General features: G+C 38.3%; 1 protein-coding gene across 2 annotated transcripts in view; it reads left to right on the plus strand.

Moving 5' to 3' along the window:
- The window catches only part of grid1a (glutamate receptor, ionotropic, delta 1a), a 240,849-nt gene that overhangs the window by 112,508 nt on the left and 100,469 nt on the right, over positions 1–27,872 (plus strand). For both annotated transcript variants that reach the window (XM_017309069.1, XM_008429213.2), the window contains one exon: positions 26,355–26,639. In XM_017309069.1, coding sequence (XP_017164558.1) covers positions 26,355–26,639 — 285 coding nt within the window. The remainder of the gene's footprint in view (positions 1–26,354; positions 26,640–27,872) is intronic.

Below are 27,872 nucleotides of genomic sequence, written 5' to 3' on the forward strand. Positions count from 1 at the left end.
TAAAAACAATATACTTGGTAGCTGGTATTGGCACATCTAATTTAAAAACTTTTCCAACTCACATTTCCAAAGACAGCGGTGTCACACTACTTGCCATTTTAAAACATAACCACTGAAAAACAGTCTGAGAGCAGGGCTTTCATTTGACTTATTTCAGTGTTTAATTCCCCTCTTGACTCTGCTGTTGAGCTGGTTGACTTATAGTCACAGTGGGATTCCTGCAGGGAGACGACCTGCTCACTGTAGAGGTGCAGAGTTTTGGATCCCACTGTGGAAATATCCACGACGGCCTGTGTAATTAGTTTGTGGAAATTTAAGACCAAAAAAAAAAAAAACAAACGTTCTGCAAAACATGGTTAAAACAAACATTTATTCTGCTCGACTTGTCATGTTTGTTTACAACAGTTGCTGATGGTTTTTGAAATATTATCACCGTCCCTGACAGTGTAATAATTTGGCTATATTTACCAGCCTTATAAATGTCTTATAAAATAGCAAAACTTCCAGTAAGTCAAGTTTAAAGTGATTTACTGGTCCACGTTGCTTTTAAACTCCTCTAAAAACACTCGCCTTTTACATTTCCTCAGGCAGCACTTATTTAAGGCTGCACAGATTCATACGGATATTTTTTTCTTTTTTCCCAGAATGATCCTTTACCTGGACTAGAGTATAAAGACATAACTTTTGTGACACTTTGTTACTGATCACCTGACTTCACATCGCAAGAGGGAAACTGAAAATGTGCAGGTGTACAACTTCTGACGGCAATAATGTCACACCAAACATTTCTGTGTTTCTGGTTTCCTCAAATACTTAAACATAGCAATGAAGACGGCGGCAAAATTGGTAACGGATTATATGTTTTTCAACCCAGCCGTGCAAGTTAATGTATTACTTTGTGTGTTGGAATCGTAAAATCTCCCTGACAGAGTCCTGGTGCCATTCAGATATGGAGTGGAAGTGACATGAACACATAAAACAGCCGAGATGAGGACTTCTTTGTGATTACACTGGAAAAATGGGGAGAATTCAATTACGGCTGTGCACACATGTGAACTGCCTTCGAGGTGAGGATTATTGGAGGTGGAGGCGGAAGGTCTAAAAATTCAGGGTAAGAATGGTGAACTGAAATAAATTGGCAAAATTCTCTCTCACTCCCACACTCAAATTGGTCTTCAGAGTTTGAATTGCACTCCAAACACCACGATTTAAATCCGTGTAATGGTATTGAAAACCATTAACCAGTTCAGCCGCCAGACATTCTTTTTTAATTATTCTTTTGTTGAACTGTTCTAGTGCAGCAGTGTAATTCCCCAAAGAGGCTAGAGATAAATTCTTCTTTTATCATACTTCTTCTTTCTTTCCTTGAGAAGTTGTAAATTCATCCATGACCTGGGGACTCATTGCCTCAGGCTGTGCTAGTATCTTGATAACGTTCATTGCATGTAATCATCTGACCAGCTGACCTTTTATTGGAAATCCTCCAACTCTCACCTCCAATCCAACAACAAAGATGATTATGAGTTTAGACCTTTTCTTCTCTGCCACTAAACCACATTCAATTTATAAATTGACAAGTTGAATAATTATCATCTTCTATTTCTTGTCCTCTTGAAGAAAGCTTAATTTTGAGCTTTTATTTGTCTTGGACTGCATCTGACAGGATAAAACATTGTCAAGCAACATTTGAGTTTTCTGATTTTTACAGAAAGTAGGCAAATAGGCCACTTTTGAATGACCATAAAAACGGCATAATGCATTTTGTCTGACAATGCATCAAATGCACCATCAAGTAGGTGGATTTCTGTGAACCCTTTACTACTTCTATTGAAGCACATTTCCTTCATCTGTACCTGAGGTGAAAATATTTACTGTACATATTATTTTATACCTCGCCTTGCATGGCATCCAGTACACAAAAAAAAGTTTAGTGACATACAAGTTCATTTGTGTTCACTGCAGTGTATTGTCATCATTTGTTAGCCTAACCTCAAAGTGTTTACAGGTCAAAGAAGTGTGAAACATAGCCTCAACGCCACTTCCTGTCTGATTTTTAGTTTCTATAAAAAAAAAAATTAAATTCCCATTTGTTGTCTTTGGATAAAAATCCATTATACAGCAACACAATATTTATATCTTGATGTCTATTGTTGCTTCTTTATCGCTCAAAATGTACTTGTACATATCATAGATGAGATGTTTCACACTCCTAAGATTGCTGTGACACAGCAGAGACTAGAAGGCCACCTAAAAAGCTCTGGGAGGCCAAATTTGGCCTGCGGGCCATAAGTTTAACACGTTAAGTAATGGCATGACGGTCGAGCTTTCAACATCATCCTGAGATGGAGTTTCTGATTTTAGCAGTGTTGTGTTGTTGGAAGGGAGCAAACACTGTGACTCGTTTAATATTTAGCAAGAAGGGCAAATGTTGGGCAAAGGTTAAGACTAAAACTTGATTGTCCTTGATGACAGAATACCTCAGACCATTAGAAAAATGGGAAGGTGGTAGCTTATTCCAACTACAAAAACTTCCTTTTGGGTTTTTCAGACTTCAAAAAGAAATAGTCATAGATTATTCACTTATTTTAGACGGGCTTGTATATTAGCCAAATGACAAGAGTCAAACAACTTCAAAGATGGATATAGCTGTGTTTCATCAGGATTAATTAGCAAAAGATATTAAATCCGAAACATGTTGTTGTACCCCGCTTCCTTTTAAACCATTTAAGGTTTTAAACCTTATGATTTTGTTTCTTGAGATTTAATTTAAAAGGTTGTTGAGAAATCATGGCCGCCATATATTTTCTGTGCTGAACATTTTGTACAAGAATTTCAGAAGAGATTAGATGTGTGGATAATCAGCGTTAGGATGTCAACACTCTCAAAAATTTTCCCACATTCATACAATTAGGCAAATAGGGTGTCAGATGATTGGTTTGGAGTTAATACTCACTTCATGATCGGAGTGATTTCGAGTATAGGTGTTTTTTTCATCAGCTCAAGCCATCAGTTCAGTCACGCCAACACTGGCTCTATTGCAGCAGTACGGCCCTCAAAACTGTCAGTTCATCAGGGTGAAAGGGATTTTGTTTTACCCATCTGTCAACCTCCCGTCAAGGGGATGAATGGATGTTGCAGTGGAAACAATGCCAGCAAATTAAATGTTTTCTTTTTTGACAAGATGAAAGTGTTGATGGAAACAGAGGTGATCAAAATGGTTTTTATAAAAAAAATTCCTGACAACTGAAGTGAACCTTGAATTAGCGATGACATTTTAGTCAGATTGACACAATTTTAGACCATCTAGCAAAATCATTATTACATTCAGCTAGAAGCCAACAGCCTGTAGCTCAACAAGGATCAATATGCTGAATATTTAAAAAGTACAAGACGGTGAAGAACATTGTTGGTGCTATCTGTCTGGAAGCAGTACAACTAGAGGACATATCCGATTCATTGCATTCTAAAATGTCGTTGTTGTTACCAGTTCTGACTTTTAATACTTTTCCCACTTTTTTTTTCTTTCTGTTTCTAAAATCGAGAAGCTAAGAACTCACCTTGTTCTGTACCTTGACATCCTGTCAGACTGAGCAAAGGTGTTTTTTTTTCTCTCTTTCCTGCTTTTAAGCTTGCTGATGAGAGCGCAGAATATCTTGAACCTGCTCATTACTGAAGAATCCCAGCAACCAGGAAGGCATCAAAGAGGACTCCAAATTGACTCCTTAATATCTCTGAATCAACATCAGCTTATCTGGCTGTCCTACTTCACCGACAACATTTGCATCACCTTGAAATTAAACTACCGGTTCTCCTTCTGCACCTTCCCAGATTGGCCGTGTGCAACTTCACAGATATGAAACTGGCAGATCTCAAGTTTTATTTTTGCGTATTTCATTTATAAAATAGCTTTTTTTAAAATCCTTTTTATTTTGATTTGTATGAGGTTTTGTAATATTTAGACACATTAAAATACCAATGCCATGTCAACTTGGAGCAGGGTAACTGAAAGCTTAAAAAAATATTTCCAGAAAAAATAATTATTTTTGCCTAAATTAAAGTGCCTTGAAAAGTATACTTTGATTTTGCCTTGTAACAACCAAACGCTGTGTATTTTACTGGGATTTTACTGATCTACACAGTGATGTTAAGCTCTGATACATCTAAATTAACTACAACCATCTGCCTTCTTAAGTTGGTAAACAGAGTCCGCCTGAGTGCAAATTAAATTCAGCATATAGACAGTTGTTCTTTGAAGGTTTCTCAAATCTTTGTTGGTGAACATTAGTAAGCAAACGGCATCATGGACATCAAGGAACACAGACAAGTCAGGGCTAAAGCTGTGGGGAGTTAGGTTATAAAATACAATCATCTATCAAGGAGCATTGTTCAATCGTGGAAAGATGATAGCACAACTTCAAAGCTACCAAGACATGACTGTTCCCCTCATGACGGGCCAATCAGCGCCAGCATTAAATGGAGAAGCATGAAATTGGGCCGTGGCGACTCTGAGACGCCGCAGACGGCCGCCGAATGGGTGAAAGAATCTCCTGATCGGATGTTCTCCGTGAATTTTACTGAGTTTGAGCTATTTTGAAGGAAATAATTGGAAAACATTGATTCCCCAGATGTACAGAGCTGGTAGAGATGGGTTCTTTGTTTTTTAATATTTTACAGTTTCTGACAGCAGCAAAAGTGGTTCTGTAACATGTTGACTCAGGTGTGAATGCGTACCCCACATTTATTTATAAATGCTAGAGTTGGGACTTTGAAGCATTTTTGATTAGTTAAATAGATTTTAATACATATATTTAACACAATTTATTGCTTTTTCATTTATTTTGTTTTATTTTTTACTTCCCAAAGCCCAGCATCAGGATCTTTGTATTCTTGTTCGCTCGTAAATCACAGTGATGGACAACATAGGTGTTTTTGACCACTGGGGGATCGTTTTTGCTTCAAGAAACAATCTGAAAAAAGTATACTGTTGTATAGGAATTAGTCTATCACAGAACCTATTCAAGCCTTAAACTCTTTTTTGGTGTTAAACATGTTGCTGAAAGCACAGACGTCCCCTGAAGGCAACGTCCGTAGCCCACGTGTCTACGAAGAAGTGCCATTTCAACTCAGTTTTTACATTTTTATGTCTAATCATTGAATGATTTTGCATCAAAAAGTGTTTCTGAAATGAAAATGTTTCTTATTTTGTCAAAATTTTGTTTTTGATTAGAATTTTATTGTTTAAAGGCCCACTAATAGAAATGCATAAAATAAAAGCATTACATCCTTCCACAACCACTTAGCTACTCAATCATACAGGATTTCAATATAATATATAAATGTCTGTTGATGTACTGTGACAAAATGTCAAAAGTTCAAGTTCATGTGTCTGCGGAGAGTACTCCATTACTCTTTGCAGATAGTACTAACCCTAGCACAGAGCTTTGATGGCAACATTTATTTGATTTTTGCTTTGTGTTTTTATATTTGTTTTCTTCCTTTTTATTCAACCGTCCATGCTGTTGCATTTATCCCCAGTAGAGAATTCAAAGAGATCTGCTTTTCTGTTTTAATTTCCTGTTTCCTTTCATCGTCTTGTATCTTGCTTTGTTCTATGTTTAAGCAACATGAGGGTAATAAACCCCATCCCACCTCCGAGCACTGAGCAGAGCAAATATGTTTTCATCTGGGGAGTGAGCCATGCTGAGAGCATGATGGATTTGGAAATCTTTTTGCTTTTGTGTATCCTCAGAAGTTTGAGCACTTCTGAAGAGCTGTTTACAGTTCAGTCACTCCCAAATGAGATTACAGCTGTTTGCATTCTTAGGAAAATGAGAACTGTGTCAAAAACGATCCCTGTTGAAGTCTGATCTTATTTAGCATTCCGGCATGCAAATGTAGTTAATTAATGCTTACATAACAGATGGCTCTCACCAAGATCAAATGAATATTTGACAGTTTTGTCATAGAAACATTTTCGGACTACACACCGAGTTTTCTGGAAGTGCATTCCAGACTATAGGAGCATAAAAACTGAATCCTGCTTTTCTATGTTTGGTTCTGATTCTGGGCATGGAACGTTAATACAGCATTAACAGGTCTGTAATGTATTTTGGTGCTAAACCATTAAGCGATTTATAAACTGTCAGAAGTGTTGTAAAAGTCTATTCTCTGAGCTACAGGGTGCTGGATTTTGGACTGGGGTGATGCGCTGTACATTCCTGGTATTGGTGAGAACCCGGGCAGCAGCGTTCTGGATCAGCTGCAGTTGTCTGCCGACTTGTAGAGACACTATTGCAATAATCAATGCAACTAAAGATGAACACACAGATGAGTTTGTCAAGAATTTGTTGGGACATTAGTCCTTTAACCTTAGAGATGTTCTTCAGCTGATAAAAGGCCATGTTTGTAATTGACTTGATGTGCCTCTGAAAGCTCAGGTCTGAGCTTATCGTTACACAACGCACCCGGCATTGGAAGCTAATAGCAGTTATTGACATCTGCTTCCTTTTCATCTGGAGGATTCTTAAATTAGTCTCAAATGTACTTCCCTTTCCAGTAGGATATGTTTGAAGATGGGTCCATATTACATTTATTCTATAAAATTTATCTTTTAAACAGCCCATGCCAAAACTTTACTCACAACTAAAGGCAGCCCAGGTGAAATCTAGGAGCCATAGCTCTGAATAATAGAAAATGAGTTGAATTATTGTTTTTGAAGTGAACTCCACACATCATCACATTATCGCAAAATGTCCACCTGCAAAAGGAAAAAATATATATCTTTTCAGAAACTGAATAAATCTCATATATTCTCAACAAATGTAAGAAATCAGGAAAATGTAAACTTCCGAACTATTAAATTGTGATCATCCTGTTATGGCTAAGATCCGATTGGTAAATGATCTTTAACGAGGACAAAAGCTGAATAATAGGCACGATGTAATGTATTCAGAACGAGTCTCCATGTTCATCCTGCCGCTGCAGCACTCAGCTGCCCATTAGGTTTTCTGTGGGCTGCCAGCAGAGCCTTGATGCATTTGTTTTGACCCAGCAAATTAAAATGTCTGGTCTTATCAATGCCCTCAGGGCTGGAGAGAAGGTAGGGAGAAAGATGTCACTGTCTGTCCTTGTCAGGTTGCGGGTCCGTCTTCTCACTCGAGTTACCACAAACCTGCTGTCAGACGAAGGAGCATGTCTGCCCTCTGTGAGCATGTGTGTTTTGTAAGGAGGATAATTCGCCCTAAGGAATTAATTTTCACTGCAAAACCAAGTTGGTATTTCCTGTGACTGACTTCAGTTCATGATGGAAACTTTCCATGCATGTCTTGTTTTACTTACAAATTGGGTATATAACTCGCACTACTCACTCCTGCAGAAGTCATTATGTTGCTTGGGAATTTGTCTTCCCCGGTTCAAGTTGAACATGAATTTAAGGATGTAACATGGTGTGAACAGTTTTTAGCAGCGGTATATTGTGGCCTAATGTTGTTATTTTTAAATGTGCAGGGTTTCTTTTTCCCTCTTACTCACCTTCTCTGCCAGCGGGCTACTTTATGTGGCTTCACAAGCAGCTTTTCAGTGTTCAGCTGATGTATGTTCAGAGCAACAGCAGGGCTCCAAATGAGGATGTATGGTCCGTTGTGCACCGTGACATCCAACTGTCCTGCTGCAAAAAAGTTCCTCAAATTTCACTTGGCACTCTCCTTTCTCATAATTATGAACTCTTTTCCTATTACTTTTTTTGTTGTTGTTTGGTTAGTTTTTTTTTTTTTTTAGTTGTTTCTCTTTTCACACTGCAAACACACTTCATTGTTTGTTTCCTTTTGGTACCACTTTTATTGTCTGCTTAAATCTCAGCTTTCAGCCAATCTTTTTCATATTTTTCACCTACAATCCATCTGTTTTGGCGGCACATATCCTTTGCTACCTGAGACTTTTCCCCCTCATCCATCAGCTTAGTTTTTATCTGCAAACTTTGTCAAAGTGGCCTGCTTCGGTCCAAATCATCAACTTCCAACTGTCCTCCTTGATTGGGAATTACTGCTCTGCATTTTACCCAGATGCTCCCCGTCCTCTTCTTCATTTAAGTGTCTCCCAGAATCGATTTAACAAAATGCGAGGCTCTACTACCCAGCGGGGACGATTATTTGACAGATCCAGTTTTGTGGACGAGGAGCTGACAAATACAACAGGGCAGGAATGAAGGTAGTCACTGGCAGCCAATAAATGGCCTTTGGGACATACCAGGATATGATGCCTGTATTCACATGGAAGCTCTGATCTTTTCACTGATGAAGTGGCAGTGAATTAAAACGATCTTAGTTGACAAAAGCAGCAGGTGTTTGTTAGATTATAAAGGAAAGATGTAGATGTTACTGAATGTATAAATAAGAGAAAGTAAAAAGTAAATGAAATATTGTATCTTTGTTTTGTCTTATGTATATATCGTATTTATATTGTCTGTACCGTTCTAGGGAGTGAAATGTTTGAATGCACATTGTACATTAACACTTCTAAAGTTATGCCCTTGCTGTGCAGCGTTTGATTGTTTTTATCTGTCATTGCTTGAAGTAGAACTGCACAATAAGTAACATCGCAATTGTCGCTACAATAACAATTCATGCCTCATCAGAATCACAGAGGGGACTTAAAGCTGCAGTATGTAGCTTTTATAAATATGGTTTTTACATATTTGGTTAAGCTGTCGCTACGTTGTGACGGCATGGTATGAAACGGATAATGTGTGAAAGAAATTGAGCTCCTCTGCCTTCTCCTCGTCATATCTGCAGAAATATATGGCCGATAGGACATAGATACATGGGCAGAAACAACAAATTAGAGCCAGGAAAAGGGACTTAACACTGTCCATCATGCTGCTGTACAAGCAGAAAATAAATAACAAAGAAAACAGATTTCGTTTTCACAAAGACAGAGAAACAGGAATGCTCAAGTAGACAACTCAAGTCTTATAGGCTGTGAGAGCACAACTTAAAAGAAAGTTGATGGTGTGTTTAATTAAAATAAGAATTAGAATGTTATTTGATAAAGAAACTGATATGGCCAAATCCTTATGTCACATCTACAGTGTAAGATCTGGAAAAATGGTATGTTTTTTTTTTCTTATTATTATTATTTTTTTATTCATCCAAACATTCTTGTAATTTATGGCATCGTTAATATTTTAGGAAGAAGGGGCTTCTGGTTTAGCTAGGTGAAATCCTGTCTGGAAACTTTCTACCAACACAGAATTTTGCAAATTCGAAGGCCCGCTGAGGGTGTTGAATAAATCATATAAGCACTGAGAGTAGCAGCACAAGAGGTGAATGAAAACAGGTCTGATTTGTGAAAGCTGTGAAGGGTATTAGCTTACCTGGTCCTGACACTTTAAATTGATGTCATCAACATGGTAATAAACCTAGTTTTCCCAGCTTCCTTCATGCATTATATGGTATGACAGCTTACTAAGGGACTACATAAACTAAATCATATTTTTATGTCTGTCCACATTTACCTCAGTATCTCTGAGCAGGTGGCCTTGTCTGTCACCCACCGGACTGGTACACTGGAGAGTATGTGACTGTGTCCCTTGGAGCAAATGTGTACGGTACATTAGGGATGTAATATAGTAAAACTAAGGAGGATTATTGTGCGGTAACAAATCTATGTTGGGTTTATTGTATTTTTTCAATTTGTCACTTTTTAAACAAACTATCTCTGAAAGATATTCAGTAATATTACTTCGTAATGTTGTCTTTTGACATCCACAGTAATCACTTTAGTCTCTTTTCACAATAGTAAGGAGTTTGTTTTACATTAAATAGTCTCACAATGTGCATAGTCACAAATGGAACACATTTCTGTCTTGTTCCGATAAAACCTTTGGAATTCAGTTGTGTAGAACGACTTTAGGACATAGAAACAGTCTTTCTTCATTAAATGTTCACGTGTTTGCAAACGATGTGGGCACATTGTAGGTGTTTAGAAAATGCTTAGAAAAAAAGGCGCTGTAAATGGTCAATGATCTGACATCACGTTACCTCACTTAAAATTGACTACGTCTTTTTTTTTTTTTTTTTACTTTTCTTTTTCATCAGTTCGGCGACATTTCTCTTTATCATATTCTAAGTGCTGACAAAGTCCAGCCCATGAAAACCGAATTTCGATAATTGTCATTCAGTTGTGCATTCAGGTATAAAAGCTCACTCAGACACGCACACCTCCAGTGGCGGCGAGTCAGGAGTCAGTATAGCGAACGTGGCAAGCATTAATTGGTAGCGTTTCTCAGCTTTGCGCATGTGTGATTTATTTGTAAGGTGAACACAAAGTTGAATAGGCCTTGACTGTTCTGACTGCTGGTTGTATCCTGCAGGACGGATGACTGTCTAAGACTGACTGCAGTGCTTGGGAAGTGGCAGGGGGACAGTTATTGTGCCATAAAAATCTCCAATAACAGAAAAAGTCACTAGACTTGATACTAGTCATTGTTTTGATAAGAAGTCATTAGAGGAATTTGAAAAGGTTCTAAATATACCAACAAAGTGGATAAGCTGGAAACTGTGCTTCTCTCGTCCTTGGTTTTGAGGTACTATTAAGGTTAAAACTAATGCTAAACTTTGCAGCAGTTTTTTTTATACAAAGTTACTCAAAGTTTTAAAAATTTGCAACATGAATGTAATTTTTTAACGGGCTGTAATTTATATTCTCCTGCAATAATCTAATGCTCCTGAAGAAAGGCAAGTTTGAAATATTAGATGCAGGTATACCGAATGGTTCGACTTTCAAGACAGTTTGGAAGGATCATTTCCATACTTCCAGCATCTGCATATGCATGATGTACTGCAGGGTTTCAATATGAAATATTTGAACTTGTCCTAAGGAGTAAAAATATGGCTTCCATGTATGCTTGAACGCTTTTAGGATTTTGTTCTAAATTGCACATGCTCTTTTACGACCCAACAAGTTCACCAGCTACATTTATAACAAGGAAATATTAGTAATTTGATAGAAATCATTATGGAAATTTAACCTCTCAGAAATTGAGCATGGTTAGGCTGTTGTAGTTTTGGCCAATACAGGTGAAAATGCTGCCAGCAACATGCATTCACGACAAGCTTACCAGCAAGGTTTGCATATAAACTGGGGCCGAGAAAAATACCTGTCAGGTGACTCTAAGGGAGCAGATGTATTATTTTAGACTTTCCATGATGCCAGAACTTTGGACCACATCTACTTTAAATATAGTTTAAGAAATGCTGACATATAGAGAAATCCATCTGTTCTCACAGTGGAAAACCTTCCACAAAATTCTAGCAGAAGCTCACATAAACACATCCATCGCTGGTGCAACACAAATATTTCTTCATTTAATGCATGATGGATCTCTTTTCAACATTTTGTTTAACTCGCTACACATATACCAAAAGAAAACCAAAGCAAACACGAGACAACAAAAAGAGGAAAATGGATAAGAAATTGGATCCTAATTAAAAAAAGGACCAAATAGACTGTGAAGAAAGAAGAGCAAGCTAACATCCGACATCTGTGGATGATTCCAAAAGTTTCGGTACTTGGTCTGCCCTTTAAATGAGCATAAACAACTAACTGATAAAGTTAAAGTACTTTGAAAAGACTTAAATAATACATCAACAAAACAAAATAAAAAATAATTGCAAAACAATGAGGATGAGGGGTTTGTTGAATGTTGAGGTTTTTATAGTTTTTTTACTTTGATTGGATATGGTTTCTTTCTCCAGTACTCCATAATGCTGCCCTTCCATGACGTTAATACACTGTGGCCCAGTTGTTTCACTATTTGTTTAATTCATTGTTGACATTCAGGCACTGCTTCTGCACGCTTCTCTTTAGGCCCCGCTACACAAAGTTCTATTGAGATCTAGACTTTGACTGGGCCACTGCAACACTCTTTTCAGCTATTCAAATGTAGACTTGCTTCTGTTCCTGCTCAGTTTTGTTTTAAACAAACTGCTATAATGAAGCACTGGAGTTCATGGTCAATTTGATGTCTGCACGTTGCCTACATCCTTTTACAATAACATTTCTTTGTGTCCACTGCTATATTTAGTTTTCTTAGGGGATAATGTTTACAGTATAAATCCAGGTAACACCAGCTGTAGACGGACAGGTGATGCGGCACCAGTTCGTCCTGTCACATTTAATTTGACGGAGCTTTCAGACCATATAGTATATCAAATTAGTAGCAGGTACAATTACTCACTTATGCATGGACAAAAACATATTAAGAGTGGATTTTGGCACATGTGTCATCCAGCTGATATTTAACAAAGTCAGGAAATTCAGCTGTTGGCAGCATGATGCACATCGTGTCACCTTGGCATTTATCTACAGTACTCATTTTGAACTTTCAAATCCCGCTGCTTGTTCTATTTTTTTTTTTTTTTTCTGCATTGGAGAGGAGTTTGGTGCCTTAATGGACTTGATAATGGGGATCTGTCTTGTGACAGCCATTACTGGCTGAGTTTAATGTGCACTCTCAAGGTAGTATGTTGACATTTTCAGCTTGGCACAACCAAAGGTTTGGCTCGTCACGCTTGCTGCTCCTATGTGCCCAGCCTTTCAAGGATAATGAGCTAATTTGTTTTTCCAACAGGACAGTGCTAATGTTAAGAACAGAGCAGGTCTTTAGGGCAGAGCCGGTTCCTTTTCAAACAGAAAGCAGGACCCATTAGCTTTATGTGAAGGACAATGTTCTAAATGATATTCATTCTTCAAATAACTCTTGTTATTGTATGCTTACCTCTTTACTTTGTCTTTCGAAGAAGATACTTATTGAATATTGCGCACAATGCAGCAGAGAAACAGCCATTATAAAATTGAAAGCAAAATTGTTCATTGTTTTGAAGATGTTCACGGCGAAAACTACTGATTAAATGTTTCTGGTTTGTTACAGAACCGCGTGACTGACAAACTGTGGCGAGAATTTGCTGTAAAAGCAAATGAATATGCAGATAACAAAATAAATGACCAAAGCTTATTAAAAACAAGAATATTTAACATTTTGAATGGAAACCTTTTTCTCACCTATGCAAGTGCTGTTTAGACTATAATGCAGTCATTGCTTGGATACCCCCCCCCCATCAGGAACATGCTGGTGCACCTCGATTTGGTTCTGCTCAGTATGGATGTGGAAGTGCTGCATAATGAGGAAGAGCTCCGTAGCCCTGCTGGAAGAACGGCGTAAGCATGCTCTTCCAGCGACTGTTTGCATCACCAAGGGGGAACAGCCGTTACTGACACTTCGAAATTCATTGGTGTCCATAATATTATTCATCACCGGGGTGTGCTTTAAAAAGCAGTCAACCGCGTCTTTTCAGGTCTTTTGATGTGACTGCATTTATTGTACCGGACGCAAGATCTGCCACGAGGGGATTTAACAGATGCACAGGACATACAAGTCTCACTTTCAGGAATTTATTATTAAATGACTGTTGTGAATTTCAGAGACAAATATATGAGCACACACACCCATGCATACAGACACACACAGATATGGTATGTCTTTCCATCTTTGCAGAGACTTTGCATTGACTTCCCTTCATTTCTTTTGTAGAACTGAGCCTTTCACTAAAGCTAACCATTGCCAGTACATGACGGACCCTGTTCCCTAAACTCAGTTCATATCCTAATAACCCTACATCTCACCATGGGTTAGCTAAATAAACTAACCCATAACAAAAAAAAAAAAAAAAAAAAAACAGCACTTCTTCTCATGGGATCCAGGCTTTGTGCCCCACAAGGAGCAGTATAATGTAGTACTTGTTAGGAAAATCGGCCTTACAATGTATCAAATACAATACCCACACACTCACTACTGTATTCTATATTTAAAATGTGACTTGTACTAAAACACCTATCCAGCTTTGTGAAAGCTCTAGGAATAGGTGGCAGCGATGCTGTGAGGAAATAAGAGTTTTGTGGTGACTGGAAGCCTAAACCCTGTAAAGTCTACAGCTATTGTGCAATGGACTCAACACTAATGCCACATCAGCTACCAGAGTGGTAAAAACTAGGATATGCAAAAGCTAAGATGAAATGTATTCATATCCCAGTAGATTTAGATGTAAAACTGTTTGCACTTTAACCAAGACGTTTGTTCATGATAGGAATTGAGACCAACATCTCTCAAAACACATTAAAAACACTTAAAACATGCATCAGTTTGAAGTCTCATCAAGTATTTCATCCAATCTTGATTTAGATTTTTCTAATAAATGGCATGTCGTAAAATATTTATACCCATCTTGCACTCTTGCATTAATTTTTACTATGACAATGTCTGTCTACCTAAACCTTTATTAAGACATTTTCTTCCTTCATGACAACTGTAGTTATGATTTTTAATGATTCCTTCAGCAGATTTAAAGTAATCATTTCATTTTGCTACAATGTTTTGCCTTGGCTATGAATTAATCTGCGATTTAAGCTAAAGATTTGACTGATGGCAAGAATCCCTTCAATTTTTAGCTCAACGCAAAAGATAAATTGTCAAAATAACAGTGGCAAAGTGCAAAAACTGATCAGGAAAAATAATAAAAGTTTGACTCTTCTAATGCCAGTTAAGATTTTTCAACTGATTACTGAAAAGGTTATAACGGATTTGACACATTTTAAATAAAACTTTAATAAAAATCGATAAATTATTCTGTTCAAAAATACTGCTTACGTTGTTTTAACTCTTGAGAGAGTTCTTGTTCGTTTCAATCAGAAACAAAAACAACAGCCAAACTCTGGGATTGGATTATCGGTGATTTAGAGCTTAACTGTATGTAAAGCTGCACCCTTGAACTAATACAAATTTATATGATTTAGAATTTCAGTTTTCATTACACAGAAAGCAAAAATGACGTATCAATAATATTTTTGTGCCCGACCACTTCAGGGTTGAGCATAAATTCATAAAATTATGGCTAGCTGGTGCATATGTACTTTAAACAGAGTGAGCTAAAGTGTGTCTCTGACCTGGCCTTGATCCTTGTACTTATTGTACATGTACCCACCCCTTGTGCTTAATGACTGATATTCTCTCTGTAGCAGCTCTCCATGGTGCACTAAGACCACAGAAGGATAAGCTGCTGCAGACTGAGTCAAATTATGAAGGGAACTCCGGGTTACTGCAAAATGTCTGCGGAGAGCTATAAATCACTCAGACACTCTAAGAAGTACTCTTGTGCCTTTAGCTACCTATTTACACAGATTTTAATAAACTTCATATTAGACTCTGTCATTACAATTTCCATTTGACCCTAATTTTCATACAAAGCAGAGTTTATGCCCATCATGCGCTCCTGCCACACAGAGCCGTGCGATGTTTCAAAATCGATTTAAATGGTAAATGGACTGATCTTATACAGTGCTTTTCCACTCATTTTTGACCACTCAAAGCACTTTACACTAGAGTCACATTCACCCATACAAACACACTTATACACAGATCAGTAGACAATTTGAGGTTAAGTGCCTTGCCTAAGGACACATGGCAAGAAGAAGCTGGAATCGAACCAACAACCTTCCAGTCACATGACTACTACTCTACCCAGAGAGCCACAGTCGCAAAATGAGATGCATTTTGGGAAATATTCAATGTCTGCTGGCAGAAACTTGAGGCAGGTATGGATGCTGCAACATTGTAAAAAGCCCACGATTTGAGCCTTTATTTTGGGCTGCACAGTGGCGCAGTTGGTAGAGCTGTTGCCTTGCAGCAAGAAGGTTCTGGGTTCGATTCCCGGCCCCAGTCTTTCTGCATGGAGTTTGCATGTTCTCCCTGTGCATGTGTGGGTTTTCTCCAGGTACTCTGGTTTCCTCCCACAGTCCAAAAACATGACTGTCAGGTTAATTGGTCTGTCTAAATTGCCCCTAGGTGTGAGTGTGTGTGTGTGTGCATGGTTGTGTGTCCTGTGTGTCTCTGTGTTGCCCTGCAACAGACTGGTGACCTGCCCAGGGTGTACCCTGCCTCTCGCCTGGAACGTTAGCTGGAGATAGGCACCAGCAACCCTCCCGACCCCACTGAGGGACAAGGGTGCAAGAGGATGGATGGATTATTTTCTCCAACCTGTCACATTTTCATAAACAAAAGTTCTTGAACAAAAAAGACTACATAAAAAAAAATACCTTTAATCACCCTTCAGTTTTACTCAATCAGATTGCAAAGTGCACCACTGCATCACAGAATGCATCCTCGAATGAACTTCTTGGTGGTTTAATATTTTCGGGTCCATGTTCGGCACATAACCTTATCTCCAGATGGGCTGAGAAAGATGAAGGCGAGTGGTGACGAGCAGCATGCTGAGTGATATTAACTGAACAAATGAGAGTGAAAACACAGAAGGATCAGATGAGGAAGAGTGACAAGCGAGATAAGCAAACAATGAGAAGGAACAGGAAAACAGAAAACTGCAGGCAGAATGTTATTATGACAGAGGAAGCGACACATCACAAAGAGAGTGAGATGTTTTCCTATTCCACGCGGTTCGCGTTTCTGTGGAGTGAATGGGCCTCGATTATTATCTGAGAACATAAGCCAGTCACTTCTGATAAAAATCAGTTATCAAAAAGCCCAAACACACATTTGCTTTATCAAAACAAGGTCTCCCACTCAACAGCTTCAACATGGAGCTCAACGTTTCCAGCGCAGCACGTTGTTCCCTCAGTCAAGTCATGTTTAATGGAAGACTTCAGCAGTTAAGCTAAGGAAACAACACACACAAACACACACACATTTCAGTACATCTGAAAATAAATATTGAGTTTTTTTCCAGCAAAGTGGTTGCATTGTCTCACCAAGGCTGTTTATCCCTGGTTGGTTTTCCATTGCCAGATTTCTTCTTGGTTATGTTAAAAATTTCTGAATGCCTGAATTTCTGCAGTGTGATGGTCCAGTGCAGAAAAAAAACATATTAAGTACAAAAGTCTTTCAACCATCATATCTTTTAATCAGATGTTCTGATATCACCATCTATTATGCATTTTCTTCAGAATCTAACCATCCAATAATCGTCACATTTTATGATTATCCACAATAAAAATCTGTTTTCTAGCTGCCTTAATAAAATGCATGGTCGATCCAGAATCCTATACCAATGAACTTTTTAATTAGCTCTGTTTGGTGATCAGCAGGTCAAATATTGAAAAATCTATTCTTTCTTTTTTTTTTTTCAATAAAAGAATCAAAACTAAGAGCTACCACTATTTTTAATCTATAAGCTCTTAAAATCAAAATATGCATCTTTAAACATTTGTCCATCCATCCATTTTCTTTACACCCTTGTCCCTTAGTGGGGTCAGGAGGTGCTGGTGCCTATCTCCAGCTAACATTCCGGGCGAGAGGCGGGGTCACCCTGGACAGGTCACCAGTCTGTTGCAGGGCAACACAGAGACACACAACCATGCACACACACACTTACACCTAAGGGCAATTTGGAGAGGCCAATTAACCTGACAGTCATGTTTTTGGACTGTGGGAGGAAACCAGAGTACCCGGAGAAAACTCAGGCATGCACAGGGAGAACATGCAAACTCCATGCAGAAGGGCCTGGGCTGGGAATCGAACCCAGAACCTTCTTGCTGCAAGGCAACAGCGCTACCAACTGCGCCACTGTGCAGCCCAATTAAATGTTTACTTGAGGAAAAAAAGAGTTGCTAATCAATTGTGTGAGCATTTACAAAGTAAAGTTATTGTGTTTTTGAATGCTGAAGACAAAAATGGTCATCAGAGACGATCAGAAATTGGTATCTGGTATGAGAAGCCTGATCTGTGAATGCATGTCTATTAAATATTAAATATTTCATTGTAGTTTCCATTAAAAAAAATTACAGCGCTTTCTAGGAGCACAAAATGCTCCTAAATGTCAGATTTCTACACTGCTATGGTTTAGAGAGAGCAGTCATTAAAAAAATAAATAAAATCTGCTGCTTTTCTGTCATTACAAATTTAGGAGGTGACATCTGGTAAAAAAACAAAACATAAAAAACATTGCATATTGTATGAGTTTGCTTGAAATTGGAAAACACAAGTCTTGACATGTGCATTTGCATTACCACCATTGAATCTGGGCTTTTATTTAATTCCATCCATTAAGGATGATTCAGATGTTTTCCGGCGCTCCTGTCTCTGGTATTTTGTATCCGCATCGCAGGAAAAGATGATTTTGAACATTTTCTGTAAAATATGATTGTTTACCAGGTAGCATTATGAAACAGCACTGGACAAAAAAAAATACCAGATTGTGTCATTGTGTGTGTTGTGAATTCTTAAATCCTTGAACAAAGATCCAGCAGTAATCTTATTTAGGTAGAAAAGGCCCATAAAAAGACCATCTTTAAGCCTTTATTCCAGGTTGTGGTGAGTTGAATAGGATTACGCACTTAGTAGGGGATAATGGAAATTGACCATTAGCGTCACTGCTGTTCTAAGATTAATTATTATAAGTCTTCTCACAGACGTGCTGGAACTGCCTTCATTCTATCCAGTCCTTGAGTTTTAATCTGTATGTGCTGGACTAAGTTGGCCTCTGCTGTTTGATGTCCGGTGGGTATAATTTACAGCTGTGAAATCCTCCATTCCAGTTGAGATGACATGGGCAGCCTTAGCATCAATAGTATTGACAGGAATATGTACCTTCACTCTTATCGTAGCCTGACAGCAGAAGAGCTGTTTCAGGGAAAGAGCAATGGATCTTTATCTTCTGCAACGAGAGAGCAAGCCGAGATTACTGTAAGTGACTGAAGGGAAGCAGGCGATAGGAATATATATCGTATCCTGCCGTTCTCTTGACTCTCGGGCTAAGCTCAGGTCCGGCTGCTTCGTTACGTTTGTTTTTCTCGTTGTTTCCCTCGTGTGTGAAGGGTGACGCGGTGGAAGGTGGTGTTAAAAGAATTGTTAAAGATTACCAAATAACTCAATATGACCTTTTGGCGTTGATCTCTAAATAATATGAACGTGCCAAAGCCAAAACGGCGCTGTGGAAATCAGACGACTTAGAAATTCTGACGCCGAGTGGAATTTCTTTGCTTAATCAACTAAGATTGAACAAGAGGAAGCAAAACGCTGCTCTGAAAAACAGCGCCATGCCGCATGGATGCGGTAATTTGTGTAAAAGGAGGCATAGCTAAGTGTCGAGTGTACAGATATGAGCAACCATTTTTTTTAGAAACTTTATATTTCTGTTTAACATACCCTTTTATGTTGATCTTATTTACTATTTAACTTTTCTGAGACACTGATCAAAAAATTACTAGGAAGTAAAGCTTGAAATATTTCACCGTCTGAGTACAGTGCACCATAAAATGCTTTCTTCCTTTCAGTAAACATTATGCTACATGATGGACATAGGTTTTGTTGAAACAAACCCAGATCAACAAAATGCATGGAGGCAATTTTGCAAACTGTGGACCATAAAATTAGTTGAAATCTTCTATAAAGTGGACACACACAATGTGGCCAGAGGAATCTGTTGGTGTGGGTGATATCATCACTGACACTAAACCAACATGTACACCATGCTTACAGTTTCAAAATGCTGAGATTGGGACAGATTCGATCAGAACATGTTTTATCCAATCCTAGCCAAACTTTGAAGTTTTAGCAACTAACAGTGAGGAAAAATCTAGATCATGAAGTGGCGCTGTGGGGAAAAAAAGAGATCCTCTCCAAAGCCTTGAAAAGTGAACTTAAATAATGGAGTGTTCAATTGTTTTCTGCAATTACTAGTAATTTAAAGATGACATTCTCTACTTGTAGCCTCCATCTTAACCATACTTTTTTTTTCATTATGGTTTACGTAGGGTATAAAAGAAATGCAATTTTCTTTAATTTTGTTGAAGTCACGGAAGATAATTCCTTGGTTCTCCTGGAATAAGATATTTTGTTTGACCAAGTTGTGATTAAAAATGAAAGCAAAATATGTTATTCTTTCATGACGAGACTCGGAGGGAAGGGATTTATATATTTTTTTAACTCACTGAAAAAGTCAGAACACTTCATTTTTTATAGAATCACATAACATTGTGCAGATGCTTCAGTGGAATATGATGTTCCAAACTGATTTTATTCAACTGGAGTTGTTAGTACAGGAAAAACTGGTGTCACCATTACCGCAAGATTCAACTTGTTGTTTAAACTCCTTTGTGTACAAGAATTTCCCTCAGTCTGGGTAAACTACTGTCTTATTTAGACTGCAAAATCTCTACAAAACCCCAGCTTATGCAATATTCACTACGACAGTTGTTTGGTGGTTTGTTTCCACCTCTCCCATTGCACTGGTAAAAATGAGAGCAAGACACTGGTGACATTCAATTTTCATTGGAAAAAGGGTTGAAAGACTTCTTTTCTGCCTACAGTCTCTTCATTTCTTTCCCTCGGCTGTCAACTCAACTCAGCTTTATTTATTCAGCTTTCCTCAAACTGCTGGTTAACAAAACACAGTTGACACAAAACCGGATAGGAATCGTTTCAGGAGCTTCTGCACACGAAGCGATGCATTGAGCCGTTTTTGTGTTTTGGTTGATACACTTCATTCTAGACGCACCAAAATGAGGTGGGGGGAGGGAAGTAAATGTGGCAGTAATCCTGTCAACATATTGAACATATGTAGTAGTGTCTATAAAAAAAATCATCAAAAATTAATTCACTCATTGATTCCTCCAACCACTGATAAAACGCGAAGAAAATGACTGCCTCTTTCCATTTGGTTGATGGATTAGAAAATGTCTTGTTCCAAAGAAACTTCCCCATCCTTGGCACTCCTTCGCTTTGTAATGTCTCTTAAAACTCCATCTATCCTTCAGTTGTAAAACGTATGTATTTATTAAGTAAGTTAAAGAATAGCTCCAATAAGTGAAAGCATAATTTCAGAATACTTTGTAAGCAAAACTGCCGAAGTGGGTCCATCTCTTTAGAGACGCATGTATAGAAATAGCTTTTAAATGCTGACATTAGATGTCGGACACCTGCCAGGGAATGAATGATGCTCTTTGTCCACTCCGGATCTGAGACTCATTATCCCTCTATTATCATCTTACTACTGACTTTGGAGAACTTCTCCCACTTATCGGTGGAGTGTCGCTGATCTAATGGGTCTGGGGCGTCCATTACGAAGTCAAAATGGCTTCAGATGCGCTGTTGCCACTGTCTGCTGTAAGGCGAGGTGAGATGAAAGGAGTGGGGCTGCAAGTCTCAAAAAGAAGTTACGATAATTTTAAGTACGCAGGAAGGGAAACTTTTTAGTTTCAAAATTCATAATTCAAAACTCAGTATCAGATCTCTAATGTTGCATCTTGGTATTATTAATAAGAGCAGGAGCCTCTGAGTAATATGAGTTCAAATAATTTATTTTTTTCTAGAAAATTGTCTTGTTTTTCTTGACTCGGTCCCGTTTTTAATAAGTTACTCTCATGAGATGATGAAGGTTGTCTGACATAGGAAATAAGCTCTCTGTCAAAATGAAACGCTTAAATACAAGTTGGAAAAGAGTAAACAGTTTGAAGATCCAAGCAGTTCTTGGTCCCAGCGTGACTCTGTGCCTCTGTCTCAAAGTCATCTGCGATGGAAGTCAGACATTTTGAAATTGGAAGATTCATTGCAATTTTATGTCATTCAGTCCCTAATTTCCTCCTGGCAATGCTTTCTTAAATTTAGTCAGTGTTTTCTCTGTAAACCTCAGAGTCTGAGACATTAATTACACGCACCAAATCAGTGGTTGGATAAATGTGTCAGCATAGATTTTGAAGAAAAATCCTTTCCACTTCAGTCAAGTGACTTTTTCACTCTAACTAAAGAATTAAACATTTTCTTTTTCTCCACCATCTGTTCTAACAACAATAGCACATAATGAGTAAGTGGTTTTCTCATTGTCCAGTTTGCCTAAATCATTGATCTGATTGGTGATCAGCAGGTCAGATACTGAAAATGCTCCAATTATACTTGGTCAAAATCATAATCGGCAAGACATATCTTAAAAACAGTTAATCTCTGCAATTATTAGCAAACAGTAATTCTTTGTACATATCTCTTCAGGACAATTTTTATTGTTTAGGTCAGGTAACCGATTATTAATCCAATAATCTTCTGAAATCTTGACAAATTATTTTTGCAACCGTAGAAATGGGCTTATTAATATCAGTTTAAAGGCGCTCAGACAGGACATTTAGAATTGAAATATGAGTGAAAAACAGCATATGGGGCTTAATGGAGTTTATTGTGGGTGGGCTGCATCTCGGTAAACAGCAGTTTCTGGGAACACACAGTTTTTGGTGCGTGCATGTTATTGTTGACAACCGATGCATTAAGACATTGCATCAGAGTTATAGCATCCCCTACATTTATATTAGAGTCAGTTTCATGACTTCCTGCTGAGAAAACGTTTCATGCTGGGTTCTGAAAACCCGCCAAGTCCCCACTTGCAGACTTTTACCTTCATGAACGAATGTCTTTTTGTCTCTCTCGCATTAATAGGAATGCGCTCTCTTGCTTGGGAGAACATCATTTTACTTCTTGTTCTCTTTTGGGTAATAATGTTAAAAGGAGAAAACAAAATCATTTTTTATGATTCTCTTGTGTGCAAGCCTTGTTCCAAATTTTTCTGCCTTCCTGGGTTTTTTGCCACAATTACCATGACTTTTTTTTCTCCCCTCTTTCCCTCATTGTCCTTTACTTACCCGCTCCTCTTTCATGTGTTATTTAGTCCCGCTGTAATTTCTGGCCTCATAATTTACAGCGGCTTTATGCACTCTTTTGTTCACCGCTGATGAAATTATCATTTGTCACATTAACAGTCTGTTGTCTCTGCCTTAACGTTCCTACACATAAGAACTGCTCTCCAGTTTGCCTTCATTCCCAGTTGTCAATGTTGCATGTTCTGAGGTGAATGCATTTATAAAATACACACATTTATTGTATGCTACATATTATTGTAGGTGATTAGTTCAATCAAAAACAAACAATAAAATCTGTAAAAAATGTAGGGAAACATAACAGAGATCTATTCTGTTGTGGAAATGTGAACAACGACCTGGACTCTACAGAAGAATGTTAAAACTAAATGTTTCTTGTGGTACCTTTGCACTCACCCATTGGTCCAGAGCGGCATCAAATGAAATGGACCGGGTGACGCTGTTTTCAATGGAGATTTTATAAATGACACGTTTTAAAAACTTTTTATGTTTTACTTTCCAATGGGTTTTCTTCTTCAGAGCTTTGAACTAATTTGTTGGTGTATTACATGAAATCCTTCAATATATTAAAGTTTCTGCTTAGAAATTCACAAAATGTTGAAAAATTCAACAAAAACCCTTTCAATATTGTGTGGAAAGTTGAATTGTTGTTGAAAACGGTACATTTTTAAAACATGGGAGTGGTTCTTATCTGTCCTGTGTCATTTGCAAATCCCGTTGGAGGAGTGATACGCAACTCTGTACAAGAATCAACTTGAAATTAAATGCAGATTGACTTCTTTTTTTATGCTGTTGTTAGACTAGTTGGAAGCATTAACCTGGGGCCTTCAAAAAATAATAAACAAAGTAAACATCAATTACCGCTGTGAGAGTTGTAAAGTTGCTGATTAGGAAAGCCGGTTATTGCCACCTCACATATCGCAACTGGCCCAAATATTTACACATCAGTCTGCAAAGTTCAAGTCAATTTCAAATTTTCATCTTTGAACATTATCTGACATTCTGCGTCGTCCCAGACATGTCGACATGCTTAAAAGAGATTCGGAAATCAGAACGTAAGAATCCTAAGCACCCGCCAGACATCGCGAGCGTTTTAATCCCTTCCTGTTTACATAGTTTTACCATCGCCATACATGAAAGCCGGGGAGAGAGTGAAGGTCACGGGAAGAGCATCGAGACTCAGTCTGCTGGTCATCTAAGCCTTTTCATCCCACTAACATATTCTGGATCTTTATTTGATTCCTCCCACTCATGTCGTTCCATTGTGTTTTGCTAAGACCTGAAGTCTTGCAGCTCTCATTTATTTGTTGCCTTCAAGGGGTTCTTACCTTCAACAAAATCTTCGCTTTAATCACCGTCTCCCCTTTGTCTGTAGACACGGATTAGATGATGCCTCCCTGACTGAATCCTTCATCTGCACATATTAGGATACAACTGCGGTTTTTGAACTCCATGCGTTTCCCCTGATTTGTCTCCCACATGCTGAGGCTCTCATGTAATCCTGAAGCCCTCAGCGGGATTCACAAATAACCAATTTTTGCTTAATCTACCTTTTGCACAATGTTGCTAAATCCTAAAAAAAACACGTTAAGTTTTACGTTAAATGCAGAATTATTAGACGAGTCTTATTTTTGAGGATTATTTGTTTTATTAATCAACGACTTCAGTGCTCTTGCTTAATCCAAAAAGTCATAGAGCAAAACGTAAAAGTGAGGTTTTCGCTTTCTTAGGAGAAGTTTCATGCGAGCACAATTAATGGGCAAAAATAGTGCAGAGTCATTATTCCACTAAATGAAAATCACACATTGTGCCGTCTTTTTCACTTTCATCTCTTTACGTGAGAATTAAAAAAACTAAACATCAGAACTGCTGGTCATCAATTTCTCGGCTGGGATCAGGTCAGGTGAGAAAAGGTGGCCGTCATGTCATCAGTTTTTCCACCTTTAATCCCTTTAAACACACATATGACTACTTGTGTGCATGTGACAGAGCACTGTCCTGCATAGAAATCATTGTCTGTTTTAAAAAAACCAAGACTCCTTCCTTACCTTGGCCAAGTCTCTGAGCTGTGCACATCCTTTAAGTTGCAGTTATGGAAAACGAAAGTCCTGGATGGATTCCTGGTAGCTTCATGCATGATTTTTGTCAAATCCTTGGCGGTTAATTAGCTTCTTGTTTTCTTAACATGTTTTTTGTGAGCCTGTTTACTATTTGCTACAAAACATTTTGAATGGTTTTATGATCACGTCTTAGCAATTTCAAGAGTTCTACATCCCTCTAAGAGACTTTTGCTAACTTTTCAGTCAGTTAAATCTTTTTGGAGGGAAAATAAACTGTTTAATTATTCACATCTTGATATGGGGTGTGTTGGCCATCTTAAGCCAAACCCTCCCACATTACACACATACATATGATGCATAAAGTATACAAGTTAATTCAGCTTTGAGTTTGAAAATATACCTTAAAATGATATGGCTGAAATAAACACTTGCCTAACAATTTTGCTCACAGTATATTTTTCCTTTGTTTTTCTCCAAACTAAAAAGAAAACACAGACGGAGAGAGTTCACAATATGGCAACTTTGGATGGAAATTTTGTGGTTTTGTTTCAAAATTCTCAAAACATGTAAAACAAAATTAATAAAATGTCCTGCTTGCTTTTTTCCCCAAATATATCTGAAAGAATTATTCCTCCCTGAGTCCATATTGCATAGACTTTCACACCTTTTTGCAGTTGTCCTCTTTATAGTGTAACACAAGCACAACAAACAGATCTTATTTTGTTAGTCAGGCTTTCCGTCCATTCAGACTGCCGCTGCAAAATCATCAGAGTGCTAACAGCCTCGACGCTGCTGAGGCATTTTTCCACATTACAAGCACTTTTACTCACATTAAAACCAGTAAAATCATGTCGCATTTCAATGTCAAAATCTTACATGGCAATAGCAACAGAGACTGGAAATGTTTTGAATGATAAATTTATGAGTCATACACAAATTATGACATGTACGAACTATATTTAAAGTGAAATTTTAATTAATCCTCCGCTTGACAGAACAAACAATATTACTTAATTAAGTTTAAGCAAATTTAGGCAGCAAAGCGTTGACAGACCTTATCCTCGTAAGTTGCAAATTGTTGTTTTAAAGCAGCAATACACACAGCATTGTCTTTGAGAAATCAGTGAAGTTTTAAAAAGTCAAATTTCATCCCTGGGAGAACAATTTTTCTATATGTATTATTATTCAGTGTCTTTAGACATCACTCTGGAGAACTGTTTTGCAGTGGCCTTTTTTTTACTCTTTTATCTTGTGTTTTTTATGTATTTTGTTCAAAAACATTACTGAAACTCAATTCACCTTTGCAGGAACATGCAGGAAACTTCCCCCCCCCCCCGCATTTGTGAGGGAAGGGAACACATATACTGAATTATACTATTGTGTACAGATGAAGAAAATCCTGAGCAATCTGGTATTTGTTTCAGTCATTAAAGGCTTCTAATCTGTAATAACAGGATTAAATGTTTTCAGTTTTGAAACTCTAAGTGTAAAACTGGCCTACGAGTCACCTTTTTAAACTTTTGTCCCTTTTTTTCCCATTTTTTTTTTCCTGTGGTTCTAACCCTCTCTTATCTCTTTTCTTTTGTCCAGCATGTGAATTAATGAACCAGGGGATCCTTGCGCTGGTTACGTCTACGGGTTGTGCCGCTGCGAGCGCCCTCCAGTCTCTAACAGATGCGATGCACATCCCTCACCTCTTCATCCAAAGAAACGGGGACGGTGGACCCCGCACCGCCTGCCAGCTCAACCCCAGCCCGGACGGAGAGAGCTACACGCTGGCCGCCCGTCCACCCGTTCGCATCAACGACGTCCTGCTCACCCTCGTCTCAGAGTTTCACTGGCAAAAGTTTATCATCTTTTACGAGAGCGACTACGGTAAGTGAAGCTCGATAACTACTGATAGGTATTTTTCCTATTTTTCGAACCTTCATTAAAATAACCACAGACAACGTAAATGAATTTTATGGCGAAGCTTTTGCAAAAGGAGAAGACTCAGCAAACTGCTCCTCCATGCTGTCCACTGAGCGTTCTAAAGACCTTAGGTTATAGCTTGTCTTTTATTATCAAACAAAAAGAGGGAGGATAGGCAAGGAACACAGCAGAGACAAAATATTACTGCACACAGGCAGTTTCTAAAGTAGGGACTATTCCGGTTGATAAGAAGGCTGGGAAACACACAGTTAACTGTTTCACATGAAGACCGACACACAGTCGTGGCCTCCAGGTCAGTTTATCACACAGAAGTGAAAATCACAATAATCTATAGACTGAATGTTGATTAACTATTGATTAACATTAGGCTGAATATGAACTAAAGTAATAACAAAATGATAATACCAAAAAATCTCTAACAACTACTTACTGAGTGTGCCTTGTAAACATGAATATTGCATAGCCATCGTCAGAAGCTTTATTTAATGCCGCAAAACCATCATTGTTTTTCAGCGTTCACGATCAGTCCTTCACTAAAAGCTCAAACTAGACTTATATCAGAGTACACAAAATAGGAAACTATGTAAATGTAATTAAAAAAAATACAATTTCTCCAACAGATTCCTGCAAAGAAGTTCATGTTGTTTTAAAATAAATACAGTCTAATTAAAAAATGGTACAAAAGACAAATGATGTTGTTACTGCCTTCACCATCTGTAGCCTCTTCATAAAGAGTCAATTTAAACCCTAATTAGCTCACTCATGGCAGCCTTATTTTGTCCGTGTTTCTCCCTCCAGCTGAGTCTATTCATAGATCTTTTTCACTCATGTTTCTATTTCTACCAGGATATCCCTCGGGAGCAGTGGCGCAACTACACATTATTCAGGTGGATGCAAAAACATAGATCGGCGCCCCCCCCGACCGAGGGACGGAACGTCAGGGTGAAGGAGCGACCGCTCACCAGCCCCCCCCCCCGAGGCGACGATACGTGAAGGGTAAAACTCGCTACATTTACCTCGTTATGTGTGCGAGGTGAAGGAGCGTAAGGCGCGCATTAGTGTACGGGAAAACATCATCGGCGCGCCGCCCCCTCCAGACGGGGTTTTGGCGCCCCCTCTGGTGCTGCGCCCCTATGCGTTGCATACCCTGCATACCCACTTTTTGCGCCACTGCTC

This window comes from Poecilia reticulata, linkage group LG15 (genome assembly GCF_000633615.1).
Source record: "Poecilia reticulata strain Guanapo linkage group LG15, Guppy_female_1.0+MT, whole genome shotgun sequence".
Lineage (NCBI taxonomy): Eukaryota > Metazoa > Chordata > Actinopteri > Cyprinodontiformes > Poeciliidae > Poecilia > Poecilia reticulata.